The sequence below is a fragment of the Grampus griseus genome (assembly GCF_964374135.1).
Source record: "Grampus griseus genome assembly, chromosome: 7".
NCBI classification, from domain to species: domain Eukaryota; kingdom Metazoa; phylum Chordata; class Mammalia; order Artiodactyla; family Delphinidae; genus Grampus; species Grampus griseus.
The window spans coordinates 69,548,269-69,576,227 of NC_139001.1; the positions used below are offsets into that span (position 1 = coordinate 69,548,269).

Here is a 27,959-nt window from a genome sequence, read left to right on the forward strand (position 1 = left end):
TGAGGGTACACTTAAAAGAGGCATATTTTATTGTATGTAAATAATACTTCAATAAATCTTACTTTTAAAAAGATAAATAAATTATATAATATTTTAGAATAAAAAAAGGAAGAGAGAGAAGAGAGTTGAAATTTTAGATGGAAAGTCCTCAAGCAGGTGATTTTGAAGATAGTGAAGGAACAAGCCACATAGATATCTGGAGAAGGGCATTCTAGGCAAAAAGAACAGCAAGTATGAAGGCTGAAGGGCAAGGAGATTAGCGTGGGTGCAGCAGAGGAGGAAGTAGAAGACAAAGTAAGACAGGCAGTGAGGAACAGCTCATACAACATCTTTGAAGGTAATGGGAAGTCATCAGTGGGCTTTGAGAAGCAGCGTGACATGATCTGATGGGTTTTAAGAGAATAATTCCGGTTGCTTCATAGAAAACAGTCTGTGGAAGGGAAGGGTAGTAGAATCAGGGACACCATTTGGAAGGCAATTGTCATAATTTAGACAAGAGATTACAGAGGTAGAGAGGGTGCTAAAAAGTTTTCAAATTCTATATAGAGAGCCATTCGATTTGCTCAGAAATCTGGCATGTGGGAAATTTTGAAAGAACACAATTCAGCCCACAACACCCAGGGATATGATTTCAGAATGAGTAGGACCATCTCTCTTATTCCCTAAAAACCTGCTTTTATAATTGAAAAAAATTCTGCCTTCCTTCTTTTAGATATCAAAATGAAAATTCTGGAAGAAATAAAATTAGCTTCCTACTAATCATCTTTAGAGCAAGTTTTGATATATCGAAAAGACCCCAGGTACCCACGTAAAGAAGAGATGAGCTACACAGAGGAATGAGTGGAAGCTGGACACAGACTTCACTGAGACCAGCAATGAGCATTCACTTATGAGAACATATTTTCTTACCCTTCACATAATATTTGCACAGTACTTATTTATAAAAACAGGGTTTTTTTTGATGGTATATAAAAACTATTTTGCCTGCAACTGAGAGCTCTAACTAATGGTTTTATGAAGTAAACTTCTTTCCCCAGAGTTGTATATATTCTTTTCTCAATCTTTTCCTATTTGTTAAATAATAAATGTAAAGTGCATAAGCTGAACACCTTATATTATCAAGAATTGCATTTATAAATAGAAAAATATGCTAAGCTAACTGAATTTTACTAGTTCTACAAATATCTAGGATGAATAGTGTTCAGAACAATTAGGATATTAATTTCCATAGTTAAAGGGAAGTGCTTCTTTCTCCAAAACAAATTAACAGCAATGTCTCTAAGCATTTATTTAGCATGACTAATACTATAAAGTATGTAGTGGTGACACTTAAAATACCTAGCAAAGTAGAAATGAATGAATGAATAACGAATGTAGCAATAGTTTACATGAACGAGAATAATTTGCTTAAAATTTCCCAACAGAAGTGGCAGATACTCTGAGTCAAATTATCACATACAAAGTGCCAACACTGACATTACACTAATCTGATAAAGAATTCATGGCAATGTGCCCAAAAGGTGAGATAAAGTTTAGTGGCAGAACAAAGTCACACCCTCTAATAAAGAAAACATAACATTAAGAAAAGTGGGTTCTACTCTTCATTATGCTTTATTTGATTATTGGTAAGTTATAAATCATTAACTTGTTCTATAAAATAGAACTTATCTGCTCCATAGGATTTCATTAAATATAAAGTGACCATAAAAGGACTTTGAAAAGAAAAATTGTTATATGAAAAGAAAAGTTGTTATATTCCTTGGAATTAGAACTTTAATTTTAAAAATTAAAACTTTAGTGAACTTTTTTTTTTTTTTTTTTTTTGCGGTACGCGGGCCTCTCCCCGCTGTGGCCTCTCCCGTTGCAGAGCACAGGCTCCGGACGCGCCGGCTCAGCGGCCACGGCTCACGGTCCCAGCCGCTCCGCGGCATGTGGGATCCTCCCGGACACGGGGCACGAACCCGTGTTCCCTGCATTGGCAGGCAGACTCTCAACCACTGCACCACCAGGGAATCCCCTTAGTGAATTTATTTTAACTGATGTTTAGAGACTGAAATTGCTAGATAGTTGCTAGAGCAATCATTCACCACTTTCTATAGTTATTTATTATACCTACATGCATTTATTATTCACCATCTTTTTCATTTATAATGGGTTTTAAGGACATAAAAATCCAGTGGAGTTTTTGGAAGAATACTTTATGATGAATACTTGATTATAAAACCCTCCTGCCTATTTAAGCTTTGTCTGCTTTTCTCTGATTGTACATGTATCAGTGGTTGAGAAACAGTACTTTAAAGAAATTTTAAAATTACAGCAGTAACTTCAGTTACTGAGAATTACATCAGGGTCATAAAGCCTGAGTCTAATTTCTTGTTTCACCACTAGCTATATAACTTTGGACAAATATTTCAAAGCATTAATAAATTCCTTACATCCAAGTCTGTGCCATTCCCTCCATCTAAACCACTCTCCATCTCTATTCCTCAGCAGCTAATTCCTACTGATTTTTTGGTCTTCTATGTCACTTCCTCCAGGAAGTCTTCTCTGAACCTGAAATCTGGGTTAGGTGCTCTTCTGATGTAGTACCATAGTATTCTGGACCAATCCTTTAACACAGCACTTATTCCATTGTGTTGTCTGTTTGTCTACATTTTCTACTAAACTGGAAGCTCACTGAGAACAGAATATTGTTCATGATTTCCCTAGCACCAAGCACAGTGCCTGGCGTGTAGTAGGTTTGAAAATTCAAGCAGAGGTAATTGCATATCCTCGCAAAGATACCCAAATTAGGTGACACTGCTCTCTTTTCAACTAAAGATAAATGAAAAGGCATGTATCAATGTTACATCTCATTCTGATCAAATTGTTCTTCGCATCTGCCTGCTTTCTGAGTGTCCCTGACACCTCCTTCATCTGCACTTGAATCCTGTTCACAACACCCTCACCATTTACTTTTATTGGGGAAGTTATTTTATATCCCACTCTGATTTTTTTTTGTTCTAAAACAGGGATGCACTGTTAAACATATCTCTAATTACCGAGAAAAATTCAAAGTACTAAAAGTCATCTTATTTTCAACTCTATATCATTACATCATTCTTAACAAGACTATAATATTGCACTGTTTTGGCCTAATTTCAACAACTTCAACTTCTAATATTAAATAAAGATGATAAATCTTCAAAGGAAGATTTTGAGGGCCTATCTGAGCAGTTTATAAGAAGAGCATTGGTAGTTAATGCAGAGGTTATAATGCCAGGTTGATGCCTGGTAAAGAACATGTTGTTTCAAATATGCACTGTTTAAAATGCATATATAATTACAACAAAAAAATCCTAAAATTAAATCAAAGAAGAGTAACATAATGTTCACATATACTCTGCAAATACAGCCTTAGAGAAATCCCAAGCTGCTGACATACAAAACTAGAACGTGTAATAGGTACAATCCCATCTTTAATCCTAAACTGTAATATCACCCTCAACAGGCAATATGTGAGTACTTTTATCATAAATGTCATAGGTTCCAAAAGCAAAAATACATTTCAATTCAGTGATATTTTGTTTAAGACTTTATCATATTTTCAAACATCAAACTATGCAATTTAGCCCCAATGAGTCTCTTTTATCTCACTGCTTTAAACCTGAAATCTTATCTTTCACTACTGTGTTCTTTGGATTACATTACATGGAAAAGGTCCTAAAGGAAGACCAAAATCAAAAATATTTTGAAAAAAAAATCTCTGTATAGTAAAATTGATCTTGGTTCATTATCTACTTAATAGGGAATGCTTGACAAATAAAACTTCAAAAAGTTATTCTTGGCAAAGATGTTATAATGAAAACTCAAGTATTCAGATGAGCAGCTGATTAGATGACTCTTAAAATCCTGTTCAACTCTGAGAGACCGGGATTTAGGTCACGAATCAATTTAAGGAACTCTATCTGCTGAGTAAGTTCCTCGTATTTCTTATAACAATAGCAATATTGGTAGAAAGAAAAGCCCCACAGCCAACAGGGGAAATGGTACTTACGAATATTGTGTCAGCAGTTCCAAATCATTATGCATGTTGATTGGATATGCTTCACTGAGTTCAAACAACTTCTCCAGGGCCTCATAAATGAAAATGATGCAAATAAGAGAAGCAAAAGCTTCTTCAGTAAACCGGGTGATATAGCAGACAAGGGAGCTGGCATCAGTGGCCACAAGTATGATACACAGGGTTGCAGTCCAAAGTCCAATACTAGCTCTTAAAGATAGGTATGACAGCCCATATTCTCTAGGAGGGGGAAAAGAACAGTGGAAAGAAGGTCATTTAACAGCTTGCCACCATTTTAAGTAGATGGAAGTAAGTCTAATTCAGGAAGTGAAAGTAAATAAGCTTCACATCCCATGAGTATCTAAACTCAAGACTTTGTCTAAAGGGAACACCTAAGGGTACAAAACTCAAAGAGGTTTCTCAGTGCTTAGAGCTGAATATAATGTTTTATAAATAATACATAACAATATACATCAATATTTTACTGTTCCTTTATTTCCATGGAGAGACAAAAATGGCAAACTGAATCAAATCAGCAACTTCTACCTCTCCCAGCAGATCTCCAAATGTGATGTTGGAAGAAGATTAAATACAGTAGAGAAATAGAAAGGGGCTGAGGGCCAAAAGTATATAACACTTACTTGCAAAATTTAAACAAAATCTTTTCAAACACCAAAACTGGTCCTGTACTGCCTAATATGGTAAGAGGCTGTCCACCAAAGAGAGAATAGGCTATCCCAGTCATGGACGCTCCAAAGAGAGATTCGATTGCACTCTGTGTAGAGATATAAATGATTCCATTATCTAAGCTGTGCAGGCTGCGATTATAACCGGGGAGAAAATATGTAAAATACATGGGTCTTTTTTCCCTTTGCTATGAAGGGCCTAGCAACCTTGGGCAGGAGGTGGGGTAGGAGGATAAAAAAAAGGCGGCAGGCGGTCAGCAGACTGTGAATGGTAGTGGACAGGGATATGTCCTCTCCCCCTTCCTTATCTCACTTTTCTTTTGCTTACTAAAAGTTTACATGTATTCATAATAAATGTCTGGCAGAAGCATGGCCTATATAAATAGGAAAATGGACCTCTTATGAGGCAAGAACCAGAGGCTAAAGCTAGCCTAGGACTGGGGGGCCAGGGATGAGATCAGAACCTTGTGTAAGATAAGAATTAGTTGTTCTGAGATATTCCACTCCCTGATTACCAGTTCCATTAGTCATCTAGGAAATTCGTATGAACTTTGTCTGCCAGACCATACATCAAATCTCTCCTCATAAAGGAAACCAAAATTAAATGCAGACTCATCTAACTATGAATCGTAAAAGCTGATTAAGTTTCAAAGTTCAGAGAAAAGCATGATACATACTATTCGCCCTTCAGTCGCTTCTCCTAGCAGTCCTCCAAATGTGATGACGGGAGACATACACGCGCAGTAGAGAAACAGAAAAGATGCTAAGCACTGCAAGCTGAAAGCATCTCTGAAGTCACTCCAGAAGTATGGAGCTTTTCTTTTGATATCTAAAATAAGTCCCCCAAAAATCCTAAGACAGGGGGGAAAACACAATAGTGACATACAAATATAAAAATCACATAAATCAAAATGCTCATTTGCTTTGTTGCCAGGTCACAGTACAGGTTTTCCATCAGCAGAGATGAGACCCATATTAACATGCTAGGTTTTACTATGATGATCTACAGGAATGGCTTTGTACCACTATGTCACTTCAATCCCTAACCAAATATTGTGTCAACAGCCAAAAAAATCCTAGGTTCTCTCAAACAAGGTTCACAGCTGTTCATCAATCAAAATTCAAATAATGAGAGTTAAGGATTACTCTAATCTCTGTGCCATTTTACAACAACCTATTCCTAAAATCAGGCCTACCATCCTCAATCATTGGCAGTATTTTCTAATTGTTTACATTCCATTTAGTGTAGCAGAGAGTGAAGGAGGGAAGGTAAAGTGATTTTTGTACAGTCCAATAGTGAACATCAACTTAGAGAGAAAAAGTGGCATATAACCATGGCTCCAGTTACCCACTCTCTTTGTGAAAAAAAACCCTTGCCAAATAATACTCCAGACAGGCACTTGAATGACCTTATGGATGACAATACTTAGTAGAGAGACGTAAGTTCCAGAGTTGTTTTCATTTTTAGGAAACTAAGACAGGGACCTTACAATAAGCAACCTAGATAAATGTACTTTTGATCCACTATTGTCTAAACATATTCAAACATCTATCATTCACAAGACAATAATGACCTTATTTGGGAAAAATGCATATGTTCTAAATATATCCAAAAACCACATTAAAGCATTTGAAGGATGATTTTTTTTGGGGGGGTGGGGAAGAGAGAAGCATTAAATTGTGAAATATTGCCTAAAATCTGAGGACTGGAACTTTTTAATCTGTTAGGAATGAGAGCATTAAACAGCTATTCTCATTCTTTGAACATTTAATAACAATATGCAGATTTAACATTTGACTACCAAAAGCTCTTTGTGTTCTTTGGGATAAAGATGTCATATTAAAATGAATAAGGCTGTGATTAAGTTCCTACATGGAGGTTAAAAAAAACCTATTATGTTCAACATACTGCCAGTATGCTAAATATACTTGGTTTATGGAAAAATATTAAAGTCTTGTTATTTATTTTCTAAATAGGAATATAATCTGGCAATCTAAGAATCACCTCAAAAATGATTGTTCTCTTGAGAAATAAATTCTGATTTGCCTTGAAAGATGTACCTCTTCAGAATAAATTCTATTATTTTTAATTGCCCTAATATAGGCACAATAGTAACATATTAGTAACTATCTTACTGTTATGTGAGTGATAGAATCATTATGTTTTTCTAGTGATTGTTTCCATCAGAGGGATGTGGAGTAGGAGAGGTTGAGAAGAATGAAATTTCAATTGAAAAAAAAGGACATTTAAAATTCAGAGAAGTTTGCAAAGAACCTGTGAAATTCACACACGCAAAGATCATCTTAGGTTAGGTTCCTTTACCTGTGTTTAGTAAAACACATACATAATTTTTATTTGGGGGATCATTTCTGAATGATTTGTTAACTTGCCAAAGTCACAATTCAGAACAGATTTAATCTACGAGTCTATTTATTCATTCAGTTATGATTTATACCCCACCTAATCCCCAAAAGAATTTGAGGTGGTTATGAACTATTACTTAGTAGTTAATATTTATAGGTTTGATAGTACTTTCTATTAGACCACTCTTTTCTAATTAATTACTTATTAGGGTATACATTAGTCTAAATAGCTGTTATATTACTGTGTCATAAACGTGCTTTTAGCAGCATAAATCTAAATCCGGAAGTGGGAGGTCATTGCAGAGAACAGTGCAAGAGCAGCCCAGATGTGCACCAGCAACTCCAGGAGAGCAGATGAGTAATGGATACTTCAAGTCATGTCAGCAACAGAATCTGGGGAAGAACTCTGGAGAAGCGAAGATACCGGATATTGGTGACCTGGGAGGATTTAGGAAGCAGTAAGGAAAAGTGAACTTTGAAAAAAATCTAAGCTATGTGGCATGTTACACCTGAGAGAGAGAGAAAAAAAAAAAACAACAGAAATAAAAAGACAGCATTTGAAAATATGAAAGTAAACGGAAGGAGTAACAATGTTTCTAGTACAGGGAAAAGGAAAAAATTGTTTGAACCATCTCAAATTAGGTACGGGAGCCTGAGGAAGACATCTCCTCAGAGACAAAACATAGATAAAGGGAAAGAACGCAGGAGAATTAAAATGCACAGAGTTGTCAGGAACTGGAAAGTCATCTTAGAGGACACAGTGAAAGCAGTACAGGAAATGGCCCTGAGGGGAGAGGAGCACCAATCCTGCAAAGCCTCTGCAATTGCCTTCAATTATAATGGAGGCTGTGTGCACACATTCCCTGAAGAGAGACCCACCCAAAGGTTGTGATTTTCTGCTCACACATTTCTTGGAGAGAGACAAGCTGTCAAAACACCACAAAGAATCATTTTAAGAAATAAATTGAAGATTTCATCTCTTCAAAGATGTGTGATTAGAAAAATAAATCATATAACTCTTTCAAATTACTACTGTAAAAATAAAAAATACTATTATATACATCCTACTTGCATGTAATGAGACAGGGTCTATAAGACTGAGTTCTTGGTATTTATTTTCATTTCCATCCTGAGCTTGAAGTTTTCAACAGGCTCTTTTGGAAAGGGCAACTGACAGTTTTCTTATTCATTCTAAGAATCTGTGAATGTGTTTTAATGCATAGCAATATGAAAGACTAGGTATATTAAAATGGAATGGTGTATTCACTGTTCTGGTTTAATAATAATGACAATCATTAGTAACTACAGAGAAATCAAATTAATTGGCATATTCATCCCCCAAAGAGTAGGTATCCAAAGTATAAAAACAAATTAGTTCTCAAAACAGCAATTCCCGACACACAAAAAAGGTATATATCATTCGGTCTTTGAAGTCCCATACAAGGGCTTTTCACTAACCTTCCAGTTCGCTGGAGTTCAGGTCCACTATGTCCTCCGTGGGGCTCGGCTTCCCCATGAGCTGCTGTTCCATTTGGTACAGCAGGAATCTTCCTCTTCTCCTGCGGGAAGTTTTTTTGTTTTGTTTTTGTTTTTGAATTTCAGGTGCTAGTTGTAAATAACAAAAACAATTTTTTTTCCCTTGAGGCAATAATATGCAGAGTGGCTAAGAACCCAGGCTCTGTTACTTGTTTGTTATATGACCTCTAGAAAGTTATCTAGCCACCTAAAGCCTAAGTTCCCTCCTCCTTTTACTGGTGATAATAACAGTACCTATCAGTGCGGTTGAGAGAATGAAATAAGGTGATGAACATTAATTCATTCTTTCAACTAATTATTGAGTGCCTAGTGTGTGCCATTCATTTTTATGGGATCCTATAGATGTAAAGGTGAGCAAGAAAAAGCATTATGTTAGTGGAGACAAACAATAAACTTACAATGTCAGGTAGAGATAGAGATACAAAGAAAATAAAGTAAGAAATGGGGACAGAGCGAGACCAGGTTTAAGATAGGTCGAGGTGAAGAGGTGTTAGTGGTGTTATATCCCTGGCCTAGTTCAACTGTTCAATAAGCATTAACTGTTATCATTAGCTATTTTTAAAATATATTTCCCTCTCTGATCCTGGCTCAGATCCTCCTACCCAAGCTTCTTTCCAACACAAAGCGATCCAAAAGACTATTGCAAAAGGAAGCTTCTAATTGAGCCAATGACAAATTAACTGAGGTTATGTAAGTGCTGTTTCCCCATAGGTCTATTCCGCCCACTTTTGTCAGTGACAGAGAGTTTAAAAAATCAGAAAATCGGGCTTCCCTGGTGGCGCAGTGGTTGAGAGTCCGCCTGCTGATGCAGGGGACACGGATTCGTGCCCCGGTCTGGGAAGATCCCACATGCCACGGAGCGGCTGGGCTCGTGAGCCATGGCCGCTCAGCCTGCGCGTCTGGAGCCTGTGCTCCGCAACGGGGGAGGCTGCAGCAGTGAGAGGCCCTCTACCGTGCAAAAAAAAAAAAAAAAAAAATCAGAAAATCCTACCTACTGGTGATCTTGGAGCACCCCAATGTGTTCAAAAGTGCTTAAAAGGACAATAAATTTTTTTTTTTTTTTTGCGGTACACGGGCCTCTCACTGTTGTGGCCTCTCCCGTTGCGGAGCACAGGCTCCGGACGCGCAGGCTCAGCGGCCATGGCTCACGGGCCCAGCCGCTCCGCGGCATGTGGGATATTCCCGGACTGGAGCACGAACCCGTGTCCCCTGCATCGGCAGGCGGACTCTCAACCACTGCGCCACCAGGGAAGCCCAAAAGTGCTTTAAAGGACAATAAAAAAATTTTTAATGGTGAAATTAAACTTTTTACTTGACTGCCATTCCAAAATAGTGTAAACATGTAAACATGTTCTTTGTGTTTAGTGTAAACGTGAACAAGTGTGAATTATCAAATGATCTTATTACAATGGGACATTTAGATAAAATGGTACAGATTTAAAACATGACAAAAAATACATTTTGAAACGCACAAAATATAGGAAAGTTCATTGCTTAATATTTTGCAATTTCCTGGGTATATAAATAGATACAATGAATTGAAGTTCAAAGATAAAAGAGAGTATGTCCGTCAACTGGTGAAGGAATGGCCTTTACAGGTAAATTAACTATCATACAACAGTAAAGGGCTGTGATAGTGGCCCTCAGTACTCTCAATACCCAATAATCACCTAGGGAGAGATTTCTTAGCAAGCCTCGGAAGGCAAGTGATATTTGTTCTTCTGGGGAATTATCTCTGACTGCATAAATTAATTCATTGTTTTACAGTGGGAAGAGCTATACACTGATAAGGCAAGTGATAAGCCATGAAAGATATTTGTCATTCTAAAGTAACAATTTCTCAAGGAGTGGTCATCTTCTAGTAAGGCAAAAAGGTTTTTGAAAAAAGAATTGTGTATGTATAGTACCAATGAATATTCCGAGGAAAATATAGGAAATTTTTGTTTGTTTGTTTCTCAGACTTTTTTTTTTTTTTTTTTGGCCAAGTCGCGCAGCCTGAAGGATCTTAGTTCACCGACCAGGGATCGAACCCGGGCATGGCAGTGAATGTGCCGAGTCCTAACAACTGTACTGCTAGGGAAGTCCCCAGACATTTTAAGTAAAATCAATAGGTGAGTAGATATTTGACTAGGCAAATTAAACAATTTATTAATTCAGTCAACAAACACTTATTGGGAGGCAATTTGTGTCAGGTTCTAGGCTGCACCACTGTATACCTGGGGACAAATCAGGCCTGTGGAGCTTATGTTCTAATGGGGAAGGCAAACAGTAAACAAGTAAAAATGTAAGTAAATTAATTCTATAGTGTGTTAAAAAGATTAAAAACCAGGGAGAGTTTGAGATTAAAATATATACACTACTATATATAAAATGGATAACCAACAAGGACCCACTGTATAGCACAGGGAACTATACTCAATATCTTGTAATAACCTATAATGGAAAAGAATCTAAAAAAGAATATATATATATATATGTGTGTGTGTGTGTGTGTGTGTGTGTGTGTATATAAATAACTGAATCACTTTGTTATACATCTGAAACTAACACAAGTTTGAAATCAACTATATTTCAATAAAAATTAAAAATAGGGCTTCCCTGGTGGTGCAGTGGTTAAGAATCCGCCTGCCAATGCAGGGGACACAGTTTCGAGCTCTGGTCCTGGAAGATCCCATATGCCGCGGAGCAACTAAGCCCGTGAGCCACAACTATTGAGCCTGCGCTCTAGAGCCCGCGAACCACAACTACTGAAGCACGCGTGCCTAGAGCCCGTGCTCCGCAACAAGAGAAGCCACCGCAATGTGAAGCCTGTGCACTGCAACGAAGAGTAGCCCCCACTCGCCGCAACAAGAGAAAGCCTGAGTGCAGCAACAAAGACCCAACGCAGCCAAAAATAAATAAAACATAAATAAATTTTTTAAAAAGATGTCTTAAAAAATTTCTTTTAATAAATAAGTAAATAAATAAATAAAATTTGTTTCCAAGTTTCTTCTGATATCGCCAACGTGAATTATTAGAAAGAAACGTTGAACAGATCTGCTTCTTCCTTTTGGGGATTGAGAGAGGTTTGGTGGATTTAATAAGATCCTTGAGATGTCCATATTCATGTAGCATTATGTACATGCCAGATTCTAGAGAGAGATATGATATCAAATGGTTTTTTTCAAATGCAGAATATATAATAAAGAAAAAATAAAGAAATAAAAACTATGGAAAAGTAAAAATTTAGAGCAGACTAAGGCGGGGGTGTGAGGTATAGGGAGGAGGAACTGGGAATTACAAATGGAGTGTCATTTGAGAAAAACTTGAGGGAGTCAAGAGAATTAGCCATAGAATAACTGAGGAACAGCCAGGCAAAGAACAGCCAGTGGGATGGACTTAAGGCAGGAGTGTGGCTGCAGGGTTTGAAGAACAAGGAGGCGGGAGGCCAAGGAGAGGAGTGAGCAAGAAAGAGACAGGAGACGACTGAGAGGTGAAGGGAAGCCAGACTCTATAGGTTTAGTAGAACATGGTAAGTATTTGGCTTTTATTCTCAATGAAATGAGGTGCTTTTGCAGGATTTTAAGGAAAGGAGTAGCATGACCTAACACTCTGGCTGCTGTGTTGAGAACAGATTCTAGGGGCCAAGGGTAGAAACAAGGAGACTGGTTAGGAGGCTATTTCAGTAATCCAGGAGAAAGATGGTGGTAGCTTGAACTAGGGGGGTGGCAGTGGCAACAGCGAGAAATCGTATAATTCTGGATAAATATTGAAGGCAATGCCAAGAGTATTTCCTGGCAGAATTGAAGTCAGGTATAAGAGAGAAGAATAAAAGTTTCTGTTTTGGTCAATTGTAAGTATGGAGTTAACACTTATTGAGATGGGAAGGTACAGATGGAACAGATTTTGAGAAAAGATCAGAGTTTCTTATATTCTTCAGGAAACATTATATTGCCTTTTATAATATAAATGCAAAGATGTATATAGGTACAGAAATAATGCAATCTATAATTCAGTTCCAACTTTGGCATGTTGAATTTTAGATATCTAAAAGACACCCAAGTAGAGACACAAGATAGGCATTTGGATAAGTAACTTGCAAGTGCAAGGTGAAAAATAAATTTGGGAGAGGATTTAAAGCTATAAGATTGGATGATATTACCAAGAGAATGAGTGTAGAGGAGAGAAGACCACTAAGGACTGAGCCCTGCATCACTTCAATATAAAGAAATCAGAGAGAAGAGGGGCAACCAGCAAATGAAACTGAGGAGTCACCAGTGAGGTATAAAGAAAACCAAGAGTGTGGGGTTTCAGGAGTCAAAGAAAAGAAAATATATCAAGGAAAAGGGAGTCATCAATTCTGTCAAAGGCTGCTGATTGATAGGCTAAATAAAATATAGACTGAAAATTGACCTTGGAATTTAGCATTGTGAAGGTCTTTGGCGACCTTCATGTAAGTAAATTTTAGTAAAGTGATGGGGGCAAATGCCCTATGGAGGTAGGTTCAAGAGAGAATTGAAGGATAAAAAAGAATGAAATCTTGCCATTTGCAACAACATGCACGGACCTAGAGGATATTATGGTAAGTGAAATAAGTCACACAAAGACAAATACTCATACAATCCCATTGATATGTGGAATCTAGAAAACAAAGCAAACAAACAAACAAAACAAAAACAGGCATAGACACAGAGAACAATGGGTGGTTGCCAGAGGGGAGGAGGTGTGGGGATGTATGCCTGAAACTAACGTAATATTGTACTTCAACTATATTTCAATTAAAAAATGAGAGAATTGGAGGAGAGGAATTGGAGGCAGATAGTACAGAGAACTTTTCTGTTGCATTGGGTTATAGAAGGGAACAAAGAAATGGAAGAGTAGCTGGCAGTGATAGTGGCATTGAGAATTCTTTTTTTAAGATTTACAAATTAACAATGTTGTTTGCTAATAAAAATGATATAATACAGAAGAAAAGACCTGATGATATAGGGGAGAAAGAGGAGGATTGGGGAGTAATGTTTTTGAGTAGGTGTGAAGAGATGGGATCTACTGCACAGATAGAAGGCTGACTTTGGATAATTCATCAATAGTAATATATGGGAAGGCAGAGAATGTAGGTGCTGGCAGTAGACAAATATGGTTTGGGGAACCTACAGAAGTTCTCTTTTGATTATTTTAATTTTCTTAGGGAAGTAGGAAGCAAGTCAACATCTGAAAGTCAGAAAGCATGTGCTGAAGGTTTGAGGAGAGAAAACAGGTGTGAGATAATAATGTAGAGAATGGATTGAACTTGGGAAGTAGAGTATAATGAACTTGTGATACAAAGGGCCTACCTGAGGTATGTGGTCATGAATTATATGAGATTAGTCAATGTAGTTGTATGTTTTCCTTCAGCCACTCTCAGCTGCATCAATGGAGGTATAGACCAAAGAAATGAACTCACACAGTGTTGTGGTTTTGACAAGCAAGTAAATGGCATGAGAGAAAAGCAAGGAAGTTGAGGGTATACACAAGGGAGTGATTATAATGACTGACACAATGTTCTAACAGTATTTTCAAGGGTATCCCTTGAGGTGACTGTTTATTCTTCTTTTAACTGCAAGTAAAAAGTATTTAAAAATACTGTGATTTGCACATTCTGGAAGAATAAAAACCATGGAGGTTATCCCATGGAGGAAAATATTATTTGAATGAATAGAAGTCAGAGTGCTTAATTTATTTCAATTCATTTTAATCAAAGAAACCATAGTTTCATAGTATCTATTATTCAATTCCAACATACATTTAAAAAATACTAATGTAAAGAAACACAGAGTGTATCTAATTCAAACTCATTATATAAAATTGTGTTGTCTAGCATTATAGTAACTAACTACACATGGCTATTTAAATTTAAGTTAATTAAAATTAAAAATTCAGTTCCTCAGTTGCAGTAGCCAAATTTCTAGTGCTCAGGAGTGGCTTGGCTTATTAGATAGCATAGATATAGAACATTTCTATCATTGCAGAAAGTTCTGTTGGACACACTGATATAGAACACCAGTACAGAAGGGTTATGGCATCTGTTTAAGATCATACAAATAGATAATAGCAGAACCCAGGTGCCTTGATTCTTAATTCAATGTTCTTTCTACTACTGCCTCTCAATACCCAGAATCCAACAATTAATCCTGGTTTTAAAGTCTCATAAAATTAATTTTGAAAATACAAAGCTCCCATGCCTCCACTTGCCTCAGAAACATCATTTCTCAAAGGGAAGGTGCTTCAAAAATGCTTGACTTTAGGGCTTCTGTAGTGGTGCAGTGGTAAAGAATCTGCCTGCCAATGCAGGGGACAGGGGTTCAAGCCCTGGTCCAGGAAGATCCCACATGCCGCGGAGCGACTAAGCCCATGCGCCACAACTACTGAGCCTGTGAGCCACAACTACTGAGCCCATGTGCCACAACTACTGAAGTCCACGTGTCTAGAGCCCATGCTCTGCAACAAGAGAAGCCACCGCAATGAGAAGCCAGCGCACCGCAACGAAGAGTAGCCCCTGCTTGCCGCAACTAGAGAAAGCCCGCACGCAGCAATGAAGACCCAACGCAGCCAAAAATAAAATAAATTTTTTAAAAAATGCTTGACTTTAGTTTTAATGTTTGAAAAGCAAATTGGTGTTAACAAGTGAATTTTAAGGTCTCATATTCAACATATTAGTATTTTCACTAAATTTTTCCAAATAACATCAATTAAAGAGATTCTTTCTTATTACTTCAAGAAGCATTATACTGCCTTTGCTAATACTGTAAGTGCAAAGGTGTATGCAAGTACAAAAATAAGACCATTTAAACCGTTAAAATTACTCTTTAAGCAACTTACTTTATTTTAGTAGTAGATCATCTGAAATGGTTAAGTAGTACACCTGCTCATTTACCCACCTCTGGCTAACCAGAAAAGCTTCTATGTCTAGAGCTGGGTCAATTAGGCCATCTGTTGCTTCAACTAAGGCAGCACAGTCAACTACTAAGGCAGCTGAACTCCACAGGGACAAGAGCCAAAGGCAAGGCTTGGGTAGATGACAGCAGAGAGAGTTGGAGGAGGCAGATTCAACAGGAATAGAGATGGCAATATGAGTGGGCTTAAGACATTTGGCCACCACTCTCAACAAAGACATGCCTGCAATAAGAATCTCACCCCAAACAACAGCAATGGTCTTTATTTCTATCTTTCTGCATTGTATAACAAGTAAAATGCACATTCGATTTTTATAGGGAGAATTTTTACAATTTTCACACCATATGCCCACACAAAAGTAATAGAAACAAAAGAATTATTTAAAAAAATTCTTCAAATCATAAATGTGATTAGCAGAAACAGGGAGTTTTCCATGCAATATGACTAAACCATGCCTTTGAATTTTCCTAACACTTGCCAATTTCAAAGTGATGTATCAGAATATGGAAAGACGGTAATGAGCTTTTTCTCAAGCATATTTTCTATTTTTATTAAAATTTCAATTTTCCTCCAGTATAGTATGTGTTAAGGTGGGTCTAAAATCTTTCTAGGCATATGAGACTGTCATTTAGTAGAATATCATCAATACACCAAATCTGTGTTGAATAGGAAGAAGGAAGATCTTACAACTTCATATCCCTGCCTTTTTAGAGATTTATTAGGTTCTGGTACCAATTCAAATGTGGTGGGAAATTTAACTCATTTCTGACACTATTTACCCAGAGATAGCGTCAGATTCCACAGGTAGAGGGCTCAGTCCTGCAAGACTGCCCACCAATCAGACCCCATTTCAGGTTGTTGCTGGTGCTTCTGATCAACTGGCTATAAATCTGAGGGTTCCCATGAATCCCTTCTCAGGTTCAACTAATTTGCTAGAGTGGCTCATAGAAGTCAGAGAAACATTTTATTTACTTGATCACCAGTTTTATTATAAAAGGATATAACTCAGGAACAGCCAGATGGAAGAGATGCATAGGACAAGGCATGGGGAAAGGTCAAGGAACTTCCATACCCTCTCCAGGCACACCAATCTTCCCAATCTCTATGTGTTCACCAACCCCGAAGCCCCCTGAACACTGTCCCTTTGGGGTTTTGTGGAGGATTCATTACACAGACATGATCGATTAAACCAATGGCCATTGGTGATTGAACTCAAACTCTAGCCCCTCTCACCTCCCTGGAGGTAACTTCCAGGGAGTAACCTCATTAACATAACAAAAGACATCTTTGTTGCTTTCATCACTTAGAAAATTCCAAGCATTTCAGGAGCTCTCTGCCAGAAATAGGGACAAAGACCAGATACATGTTTCATATTATAAATCACAGTATCACAGAAGTTATCATTTAAAGCATTTGAATCTTTGGATTGGTTATACTATTTTAGTACATATATTAAAAACACAACAAAATGATGGTAGTCTTAAGAGTATTTTCGTATATACATACCTGGGAAGGAACATTTTTGGGAGGCTCTATTCGAATGCTTGGATCCCATTCTCCAGGAGGGAGAACAGTAACCTGATCCAGAAATTCATCAATTCCTGATACCAAGTCGTTACGATCTTTAGCTTTGTAAGCAACATCATGAAATACCTAAAGAAGGAAAATAATCATTTATAGATAAAAAACAATTATAAAATCTTAATGTGTTCTTTGTTTTCATCTCCCAGTTATCTCACATGTGATTATAACAATTTGAATAAGAAGCTCTAACTAAAGAAGTTTTTAGTGTAAAATATTATAGCTTAGTTTATTCTATGATTGCACACACTTATTTTTTCTTAGAATGCTAGGTGAATGTTGAAATTTCTGGTGGCAAGAGTAAGAGAAGGGAAAGGAGGGGCTTCCCTGGTGGCGCAGTGGTTGAGAGTCCGCCTGCCGATGCAGGGGACACGGGTTCATGCCCCGGTCCGGGAAGATCCCACATGCCGCGGAGCAGCTGGGCCCGTGAGCCATGGCTGCTGAGCCTGCGCGTCCGGAGCCTGTGCTCCGCAATGGGAGAGGCCACAACAGTGAGAGGCCTGCGTACCGTAAAAAAAAAAAAAAAGAGAGAGAAGGGAAAGGAGGATAGACGGAAGCTCATTAAACTAGAATGGATGATTCAAGTTTGGCAAACATTGTTTAAATATGTGTAAATCAAACTTCCTGAAAAAAGCCCTTGCTTTAAAATAGAGATAAAAATTTATAGAACATATTAGAAATTTTAACAACATTAATACCGTGGCATAAACTAATGCTAACCATTGAATAAATGATGGACTAATCAATAAATGATTATAAGCCAAGTAATTATATAAAAGTGAAATTGGATCTTTACCCACATCCCACACAAAAAGCAATTCTAGGTATTAAAAACTTAAATATGAGAGTTAAAGTATTAAACTCATTGGACAGAATATAGAAGGGTATATTTATTACCTCAGGGTAAGCAATAACACAAACCTCAAAGATTTAGTGTCAAAACAAAGCACATAATTTTTGCTGTTCTTCAAGAGAGAAAAAAAAAAAAAGAGGTGTTCAATAATGTCAGATGCCAGTAAGAGATCAAGTGACATAAGTACTGAACACAGGATAGTATATTTCGTAAATGGTGACCTTACAGAAAGCAGTTTCAGTAGAGTGGTGGTGACAAAAATCATACTGTAACACACTGAGATAAATGAAGTTATGATATTCAGGACCAAGTAGAGATCAGTCTTTCAAAACTGTTGAGATTCAGATTCATTCAACATTTCAGTGGTACATGCTATGTTAAGGAGTAAGAAATTTTAAGGATGGGAAAAACCTGGACTTTTATTTCATATGTATTTCTTAAGTAGCTACTATATGTTGGGCATGTTTGCTAATTGAACAGAACAAGTCAGTGTTGACTTAAGAGCTAGGTGATAGAAAAAATTGTTGGTGCAAAAATCCAAAACAAGAAAAAGAAAAATAATCCCTTGATTTTGCTTTGGCCTTTGTTTTTATAAAACTATGTTATTTATGTTAATATACAATGACTTTACTATTATTTTAAAATAAGTTCACAAATATACATTTTAAAATTCTCAGTTTTCAGTTCTCTTATGATAAATATCAGCATACTTATCTATATAAACAAAAGCTCTTTGGAATGCTTAATAATTTTTAAGACTATATAAAAGGATTAATAAATTGGTAGTAGCACCAATAAACAAAATCATATGATTTCTTTCTAGTAATGCTCAACAGGAAGGAAGAAAATAGATTACACTGACTCAAGATAAGGTGTTGCTAGGATGACTAGAACATTCAGTCATTAATTCGTTTAAACAAAAATTTACTGAACCCTGACTGAGGGCCAGACACTACCTTAAGTTTGAAGATACAAAAGGAAAAGACAGTCTACCTACAAGAAGTTCCTGGTACAGACAGGAAAAGAACAAACAGAGCTTAGTCAACAAATATTTATTTGAGCACCTGACAAAATCAGGGAACAAAAATGAATATTAAATGGTAACTGCTCTCATGGAATTTACAGCTTAATAGGGCAATACAATTCACCATTTTCTTAACTAAAGTAAACTGTAAGAATCAACTTTTTTTTTTTTTTTTTTTTTTTTGCGGTACTTGGGCCTCTCACTGTTGTGGCCTCTCCCGTTGCAGAGCACAGGCTCTGGACGCGCAGGCTCAGCGGCCATGGCTCACGGGTCCAGCCGCTCCACGGCATGTGGGATCTTCCCAGACCGGGGCACGAACCCATGTCCCCTGCATCAGCAGGCGGACTCTCAACCACTGTGCCACCAGGGAAGCCCAGAATCAACATATTGAATTTTATTCTTAATGAGTATAATTGTTCAATGTATTTCAAAGCAGTTATATAAGCAGAACAATTTCTCCACCTGGGCTTTGAACAATAAAAACTTTTTTTCTCTTTTAAGAGTATTTAAACATTTTTTTTAATATTCAATGAATGCACTATCATAATTTAATTTAAATGTCCTATTATAATTAACAGCTCTCATTTTTGGAGTAACTTTCTGGCTGAGTTTCTGCTTCTCTATCCCACTGCTCACAGAGAGTTAAACAAATTGCCCCAAAGCTAAGCTCTAAACTTTCAAGTCTAAAGGATTCATGTTTGAACCTTCATTCAAGAGCTGATGCTTGTTCTCAAATTAGGTAGTTCTCATTTACCAAGGAAATAGATGGAAGTCCTTTCTCTGCTCTCATTCTAAATCTAAAATTTTAAAACCATGCATGTTTCTCTGTTGTTCTATGTCTACTTGATTAGTCAATAACTTTGGAATTGACTCTTTTCTTTCCAGAAAATCTTGACTCCTAATTGGGGAAAGGAAGTGTTAGGAAGAGAGATAACTTGAGTATTTATGCACAATATGCTCCTCTCACCACATAAGATGTCCCATGCCCCAGAGATATCTCAATGTAATATCTTAATGTCTTAGATGTGGAAACATAATATACCATGAAACATATGTGCATGAAAGTGACAGTAGTTAAATTATGACACAGTGTCATTTATTTTTCAATACTGTAAAAATTGCAAAATATTAATCAATATGGAAACACTAAAAGTAAAGATACTGTCAGTGCCTTCTCATAGAGAGTTCTACTAGAACAGGTTTGTGGAACTCATGAAGCCCTTTTGTCACTCTCCTGTCTTCTCCCAGATTTCCTCAACAGAATATGTTACTCTTTATAGTAGGCTAAGTAGTGTCTTCTCAAAATATGTGTCCACCTGAACTTCAGAAAGTGATCTTATTTGGAATAAGGGTCTTCGCAGATGTAATTAAGGATCTCAAGATGAGATCATCCTGGATTAGGGTGGGCCCTACATCTAATGACATGTGTCCTTATAAGAAACATAAAGAGACAGAAAAGGAGAAGACACACAGAAACACAGGGGAGAAGGCCATGTGAAGACAAAGGCAGAGACTGGAATTTTGCTGCTACAAGCCATGGCATGACAGGAGCCACCAGAAGCTGGAGAGACAGGGAAAGACTTTCCCCTAGAGGCTCCAGAGAGAATGTAGCCCTGCTGACATTTTGACTTCAGACTTCTGGCCTCCCAAAGTATGAAAAAATAAATTACTTTTGTTTTAATTACCCAGTTTGTGGTAATTTTTTATGCATAGGAAACTGATACACTCATTAAGTTGGTTCTTTCTGAAACAGATGAAAAAAATGTTTTTCTTCTAGCTTTTGGTTTCCTATGTGTAAATATCAATAACTAATTCATATAAAACAGTAAACATAATTTGAACAGATATAATAGAAGAATTAATATTGAACCCCAAACACAAGTTCAAATTCTCAGATTTCATAAAACTAGGAAAAGTTTATGTAATACTAATTAGCTCTTTTCAAAGATTTCAAGTATCAGAAGCCATGTATTTCAATAAATACATTATTAAATTATTTGGATGATATTCTAGAAATGTATAATCTCTTTGTTATTTACTACTGACTTTTGAATTTATGTCCCGTCTGTGATTTTTGCATATGCTCTTCTTTTACAATAAAAACAATAAAATAATAAAAACAGATTTTCATAACATGTTGTAGAATCCAAGAAACCAGTTATATGATACTACTTTTTATGTTTATTTTTATAATCTTACATTTCTGAGACATATATCTCTTTGAGAAGCTGATGAAAGCTTTTTCCAGTCCAAGAAAACTACACACAAATTTTTGTACATAGAAAAATTTGTGGGCTGTATCAGCGATCACAGGCCTCTTGAAATCTTCAGCTCCTCTAATGGTTAAAAGACTCCCAGGTTAAAAACATCTACATTTAGGCAATTATAAAGAGAGTTGATAGACGTTGCATGGCTTTTGGTGTCATGTATACTATTCAGATAAACTGACATTGTATTTGGTTTTTTTTGAGACCTTAAAAGTATTTTGCCCCAAACAAGACCTGCAGTGATATTTACAATGGTGATCACTTTGGCAACACATATGCTACAAGGGAAATATTAATAAATACATTCTAAATGTCACTAAATAACAAATTTTCTTCAGAGTATGAGGTTTTAAAATGTTCATGTGTGTGAATTTATTACCCCTTTTCAACAAATTTTTCCAAAGGAAATTTTATAGTACAAGCATTTAAAAGAAGGGGAATTCAATACAGAGAAATCTGATTCACAGAAAACTGTCATGAATACAGAACTCCAAAAGTTAGGTGTACCTAGTAAAGGGAAATGTTCCCAATGAACTTGAATAAATACCTCATCTGTCATTAGGGTTGCAATTGATCTGCCAATCTCATGGTACTGTTGCCCCTTTCCCAGGGGTCCCAGAAGAATGAACAAAAATCTGTAATTAAGAAGAAAAAAACACAAATGTTTCAAGGTAGAAATAAAAAATAATTTTAGTAGTACAGAATCACTCATCTCAAAGGAATTACTGAAGATAGGGATTTCGATGTAAAATAGTTCCATATTTTTCCACAGGTTATTATTACAGGTTTTCAAATATTTTATGATGTTTCAAAATGACTCATGCTTGAGATCCTTGAGCAATTGGAATCGTGGCTACTTTGCTCTGTTTCCTTCATTTAGTTACCTATCGTGCCCACACAGTTGTTAGTGTGAATTTTTAGGATTCTATAATCCTTAGAGGAGAAAGTTGAGAAAAGTAAAATCTGATTAAACCTTTCTGAATTGTAAGAAAGAGAACTCACTGATATGTAAATTGTAGAATTAGTTAGAAGGGGGAAAAGGTAATACAGTAGTATAAACAATGAAAGAACATAGGGTCAAAAAACCAGTAGGTGTACGTAAATTTACATTAAATAGAAAAAATGATTGCCGGGAATCAAAGATCAGTTAGGATAAAAAAAAAAACTATTAATTCCAATGCTGCAGGAATAAAAGTAGCAGCTGAACTGTGACATTCCATCTCAATTAGGTTGAAAGTCTAGCAAATACATCATCACAACTGGAGCTTTTGAAGAAATCAACATGTGTTTTAACTTTGGAGGACCAGTAATTGTCTTATCTCTGAAAAGGTCAATGCTACAGGGAAATTGTGAGAATTTTAAGATGACCTATATTCTGTAATATAACTCTACAGTATTCATTTGTTAAATGGTTCTTGCTCTTAAACGTGAAGACTAATGGCTTTTTAAAGTGTGCTAAAATAGGTACTACAATTCTACCTTTCATTTAGTTATAAACTTTAGAGATTGTACATGTTTTTACATGATGCATATATTACACAGTCTTAGAGGATGTGACATTAACTTTTTGTGTCAGATGTTACTGAATCCAAGTCAACTTCTGCTATACAGAAATGTCTACTATACATTTAAAACAGGAATAATTTAGTGTGGTGGCAGATGCTTTATCAAGTATAGTACTTTCAAGAAACTTCCTAACCTATGTACATCCTGCTACTTTTCAGGTTTCTATTCCATGGGCTATTTATAAAGTCCTAAAATTATTTTCTGACATTTTTACTAGGTGCTACTGTTATATACACGGTGTGCCCTTTTGTCCTCCTAAGAAAGGATAATTAGGAACCTTGAATGGCTTTCTTTATTTTATTTGTCTAACTAATCTTCTTCTATTTTTCACCTTTCCAAACTGGTCTAGTCTTTTAAATCTCTCCTCATACAGTGACTCTACTGTGCCCCTAATTTTTCCTCCATTGTTCTGTAGACACATTTTGCTATGTCAGTATGAAATGAGGTCACCTAAACCTTTACAGTTTTCAAAGTGAGGGTATATAACCCCATTACGGCTTTTCTCTACCCCTGGGAATTTTCCTTTTCTTTCCTTTGAAACACAAGAGCTATCATTGTCATAAATATCCATCATTTACTCAGAGTTCATCGGATACCTTCCTAAGTGGTAGAACAAGAATGCACTGCTTGGAAGATGAAAAAGAATTTTAATCTACTAAAGTAATACCTCTATGGTTAGTAAGTTTCACATCTTAAATCTGAATCCCAAATTCCCAGAAACTCTGAATAGATTACAGGGTGTAAATAGAAAAATGCAGCCTTGATCATACAGTCAGAGGCCACCTTAATGCGCCCAGTTCATCCTTCCCCTTTTTTAATAAAAGTTGGTATGTATCAGAAGTCTCAGTAGCCCTCCAACAGGATGAACAGACACTTCTCTCTATAACCTGAATTGGTAACTAGCTACCTGCCTCAAATCTGTTCTTCCACAGATTCAGGAAGAGGCACTCAAACACTGAATCCCCTTCCAGTCAGCTGAGCTCTAATAAAATGAGGCCTCTCCTGACTAAACTATTCCATATTTTTGGAATATCTTAACCACAATCAAAACACAGAGTGATGTAAACTGCTATGTTTTAAGGCCAAAGGTCCACAGAAGAAACATTCTACAAACCCAGTTGCCACAGCACTGAACTTTTCATCAATTTAACTTGGCTAAGGCATTCAGTGTTTGGACGAGGAGGCATATTAACAGCATCTGAAATAATTATAGCATCAAACAAAGGGCAGCAGTCACGTAGGAAATGGGGCCCTACATAGATATGTTTTGCTATAGGAACAGGATCAGAGTAAAAGGCTGTCTATATACAGGAAGCGCATTTGATGGAGGGAGAAGGAAAGAAAACAAGGTCCCCTGGAGGAATTGCTAGGAACCTAATGTTCTGTAGACAATATTCTTTTTTCAATTTGCCCATGGACAGTCTTATCTCTATAACATAGAGATAAAGAATAAACAACAAAATTCAGTTTGTATTGTGGTAAAGTTGTTAGTTTTTATGTACAGCTGAATGAAAAACAAGTTCAGGTAATCAAATTAAATTTGTACTTTTGATTCAGATTCAACCACAGTACCATGATGCTACTACCAATGATTCTTAAGACTCTATGTATGTGAAGTATACTGTGCCTAAGATTGAATCTTATAGTACATTAGATATAGCAGGTAGTATCCTAATGACGGCACTTACATGTACTCTGAGGGCCTACTCAGTCAAGCATAAGGCAGGCCTTGAAAACTTTGATCTTTTTAAGTACGATCACACTCATATACAGGATCCCACAGTCTAATGCAATCTTTGAGAAAAGCCTAATACTTTATCACTTTTCACCAAAATTGTAAGAAAGGATTTATATGGTGATATAGACCAGGGTAGTCAGAGATGAGGAGCATGCCTAAAAGAAAACATAGAAATTTGAGAGGAAGGAGAAAAGGACTGAATAATTTTTAAAGCACTTTTTGCCCTCCTCCACAAACAAGAAGAAACAATAGTTTTGTCGATTACACTTTAGTTTCTAGAAAAAACTCTCAGAGGAAACTATATTTACACCTTTTTTCCCACAAATAAATGGCTTAAGAAAAGTGCAAAAGATGCTCTTATACTTTGTACCTGGTTGGGATTGGGACTTCAGCCAGTCCTTGAAGCAGTACAGCTGGAGACAACCTGACAAACGCAACTACAGTTCGATCCAAAAACTCCAATTCCCCAACTAAGATGTTTGAAGCTTCAGCACCTGGAGGAATCTTCTTCATAAAATGCAGATCAACCTGAGATCATCACAAAGTAAAAAAAGGTAAATCAAAATTGGAAAAATTTGTTAAATCATATCCTAGCACAGTATTTCACACACGGTAACCCATCAATAAATATAGTTTAAATAAATATTGCTTATATAAATATAGTTTAAATAAATTTAAAAATAGTTAAACATCTTACTTGCCCTTAAAAAAAAAAACTTTTTTCTTTTACCTTGTATTTTTCTAATTTGTCATTAATACGTTGAATACTCTAGTTTCTCTATTCAATATTTTGAAAAGATTCTTTTTCAGCATCAGTAATTTTGAAATTTTCAGGGAGAAAGGAGTATGTGTTCAATTAAATGAATATACTTTAATCTTAATTTAACTAGCATTTGTCAATAGATTTAAATATTTGCATAGTACATTATCTTAATTTTGTACACAATACATTTCAATGAATTAATATTCAAAATATGCCTATTTCAAAAGAAATATAATCATGATTCTCCTTATAGTATAAATTATGACTTTAGTCTTCAACTTTATCTTCATTGTTCTATATCCTTCACATTCTCTACTTGGCTTGATCAATCTTCAATTTTAATTTCTCATCAGAGAATTTAGATATGGCAGAGCAAAGGAAACAAGAATAAAAATATTAACATTTGGAGCTGCTGAAGAGCCATTGTTGAATTTCTGATATGAAATGTCTGTGACTGAAATGAATGCACACAAAACAAAAGTATCATTAACAAAAAAGAAATGCTTGGAGTAAAGGGTGAAGTCTGAAAATGAATGTAAAATATTCTTAAGCATCAATATCAATTTTCATACAGAGAGCCTCAGTGAAAACCAAGCAGTGATTTTAAAGTCAATTTTACAAGGCCTATTTCTTGTTTCTAATTCATTTGAGTTGCTTTTAATGGAAACCTGTTTGCAGGGAGAATAATAGTTTAACTGCTGTAATAATTGTTTTTATGCTTATATTAATGAAATGGGGACCAAAGATCAAAGTGGGAAGAGGAGAGACAGAGACAGAGAGAAGGAAACGAAGGAGAAGGAGAAAGAAGGAGAGAGAGGGGGCTGAGGGGACGAGGAGGAAGTGGAGGGGAAGGGAGAGGAAAATTAACAGGAGGAAGAAGAGGAGAGAGGGAGAGAGAGAAGAGCTCTGGTAAATACCATGAGGCCAACAAGACCTTTTTTTCGGTCAGATATTTCTTCTGCAAATTTAATGATTTGAGAATATTTTTTCCCAGCAGTTTAAAATGAAAGAAAAATTAAAACTTTTAGGAGGAATACCTTAGGATGTCCATAGCCAGACTTTAGTGACTACATTAAATTTGTTGTTTTCTGAAATCAAGACCACAGCACAGCTATTTAGAAGGTTTATAACTACTTAATTTTCTGTAAGATAAGGGAGCCACAAAACATGAAACCCATTATATGAAGTATACATTTTATCAAAAGGATTAAATATAAAAATAATCCACAGTACTTCACTAAAAATATCAAATAGAAGCAATGTTCTATTTAAAGAAAAAGATTATAAATTCCAAAGTTTTTAACCTAAAAATTTGCTTCCAAATACAAATTTGTAAGCTCGTAATACCTATACACTATTAGCCCTGTGAGAAAAACATAATAAAGACTTACGGAGATAAGTCTCTCAGAGCCTAAAAAAGTAAACTATTAAGTTTTCCCCCCCAATAGAAATAACAATTATACAATGTTAATACACTGGAACAAAATTTAAAATGAGAAAATAGCTTATTAAGAAAATATATAATTGATAATCAGTGTGAGTCATATTGGTAACACTTGTCATAACTCTAATGAGAAGTTTCAGTTCAACCTGGAAAACTTTCTGTGAATTCATTTATTTCTTGACAAATGCCATAGCCTTAACTATTAGCGTCTGTACCTCAGGCAGGTGGCAATTATACACATGACTGCTTTAAGATTCAATTTAATTAAATCAAGGAGTACCAGTATGCTAAAATAGCTTAATTTTATAAAAGAAAATACATGGTCCTTACATATTATTTTTTGCATTATACAATACCTAATATATCATTGATTGATATCTGTTACTGAAAAAATGCATTAAATATACTGAATTTAATTTCAGGATTAGCAAATTTACCTTGATTTAAAATGTAATAAATTATAGTTAAATAATATATATCTAGAGTAGTCATTATATTATACTCATTACATTATATTATTCTTGGAGTAGTCATATATTTGGGGGTAATAGATTATATAACATATTATCTAATTATATTATTATATTATACAATTATATATTATATTATTCCTGGGATAGCCCTGTATATTTGTATTTGTGTTAACATACGATTCATAAAGAACCTTATTTGGCAACCTAACTTTTAATATAACAAAAGATCACATTTAAGGACCACAGTTTAACCTTTTATAAAACTACAAATATCAAAAACAGCTCTGAGGAATTAGGTTGATCTACAGTCTTAAGACAGTCTTCAGGTGGACTCAAATATGGAATAAACATAAGGAAATTTTTCTGGTCCTCTGAACAGAATCTTGAAGAATCAAGCTATACTCTTATGGATCTGGATTTATACTCATGCTTCTGGGGTCTCCAGACCTTTATGCTAGAAGGAAAAGATGCTTTATTCTGGTTATTTGATACTTAAGTTGTGGATGAGAAACAATTATATCTCTAGGGAACAAGTTTAGACAGAAGATCATGGTGGAACTGCAAGTGTCTGGACAAGCTACACAGTGAGATGTGAAAGAAATACAGATGGGTCTTTAGGGAGAAAGCTTAAGTCTTAAGCTCATTATAGAAAGTACAAGAAAAGTAATAGAAATTCCTTGGGGAGAAATGGTCTTGTGACACTAACCAAC

At 35.9% G+C, this 27,959-nt stretch overlaps 1 protein-coding gene across 9 annotated transcripts in view; it reads right to left on the minus strand.

The window, feature by feature from the left end:
• SLC4A10 (solute carrier family 4 member 10) overlaps positions 1 to 27,959 on the minus strand; it is a gene marked incomplete at both ends in the record, with an annotated part of 310,037 nt that overhangs the window by 83,763 nt on the left and 198,315 nt on the right. For all 9 annotated transcript variants that reach the window (XM_082658203.1, XM_082658200.1, XM_082658202.1 and 6 more), the window contains 7 exons: positions 4,037 to 4,282; positions 4,684 to 4,817; positions 5,406 to 5,580; positions 8,551 to 8,651; positions 17,047 to 17,193; positions 21,813 to 21,900; positions 24,940 to 25,097. In XM_082658203.1, coding sequence (XP_082514329.1) covers positions 4,037 to 4,282; positions 4,684 to 4,817; positions 5,406 to 5,580; positions 8,551 to 8,651; positions 17,047 to 17,193; positions 21,813 to 21,900; positions 24,940 to 25,097 — 1,049 coding nt within the window. The remainder of the gene's footprint in view (positions 1 to 4,036; positions 4,283 to 4,683; positions 4,818 to 5,405; positions 5,581 to 8,550; positions 8,652 to 17,046; positions 17,194 to 21,812; positions 21,901 to 24,939; positions 25,098 to 27,959) is intronic.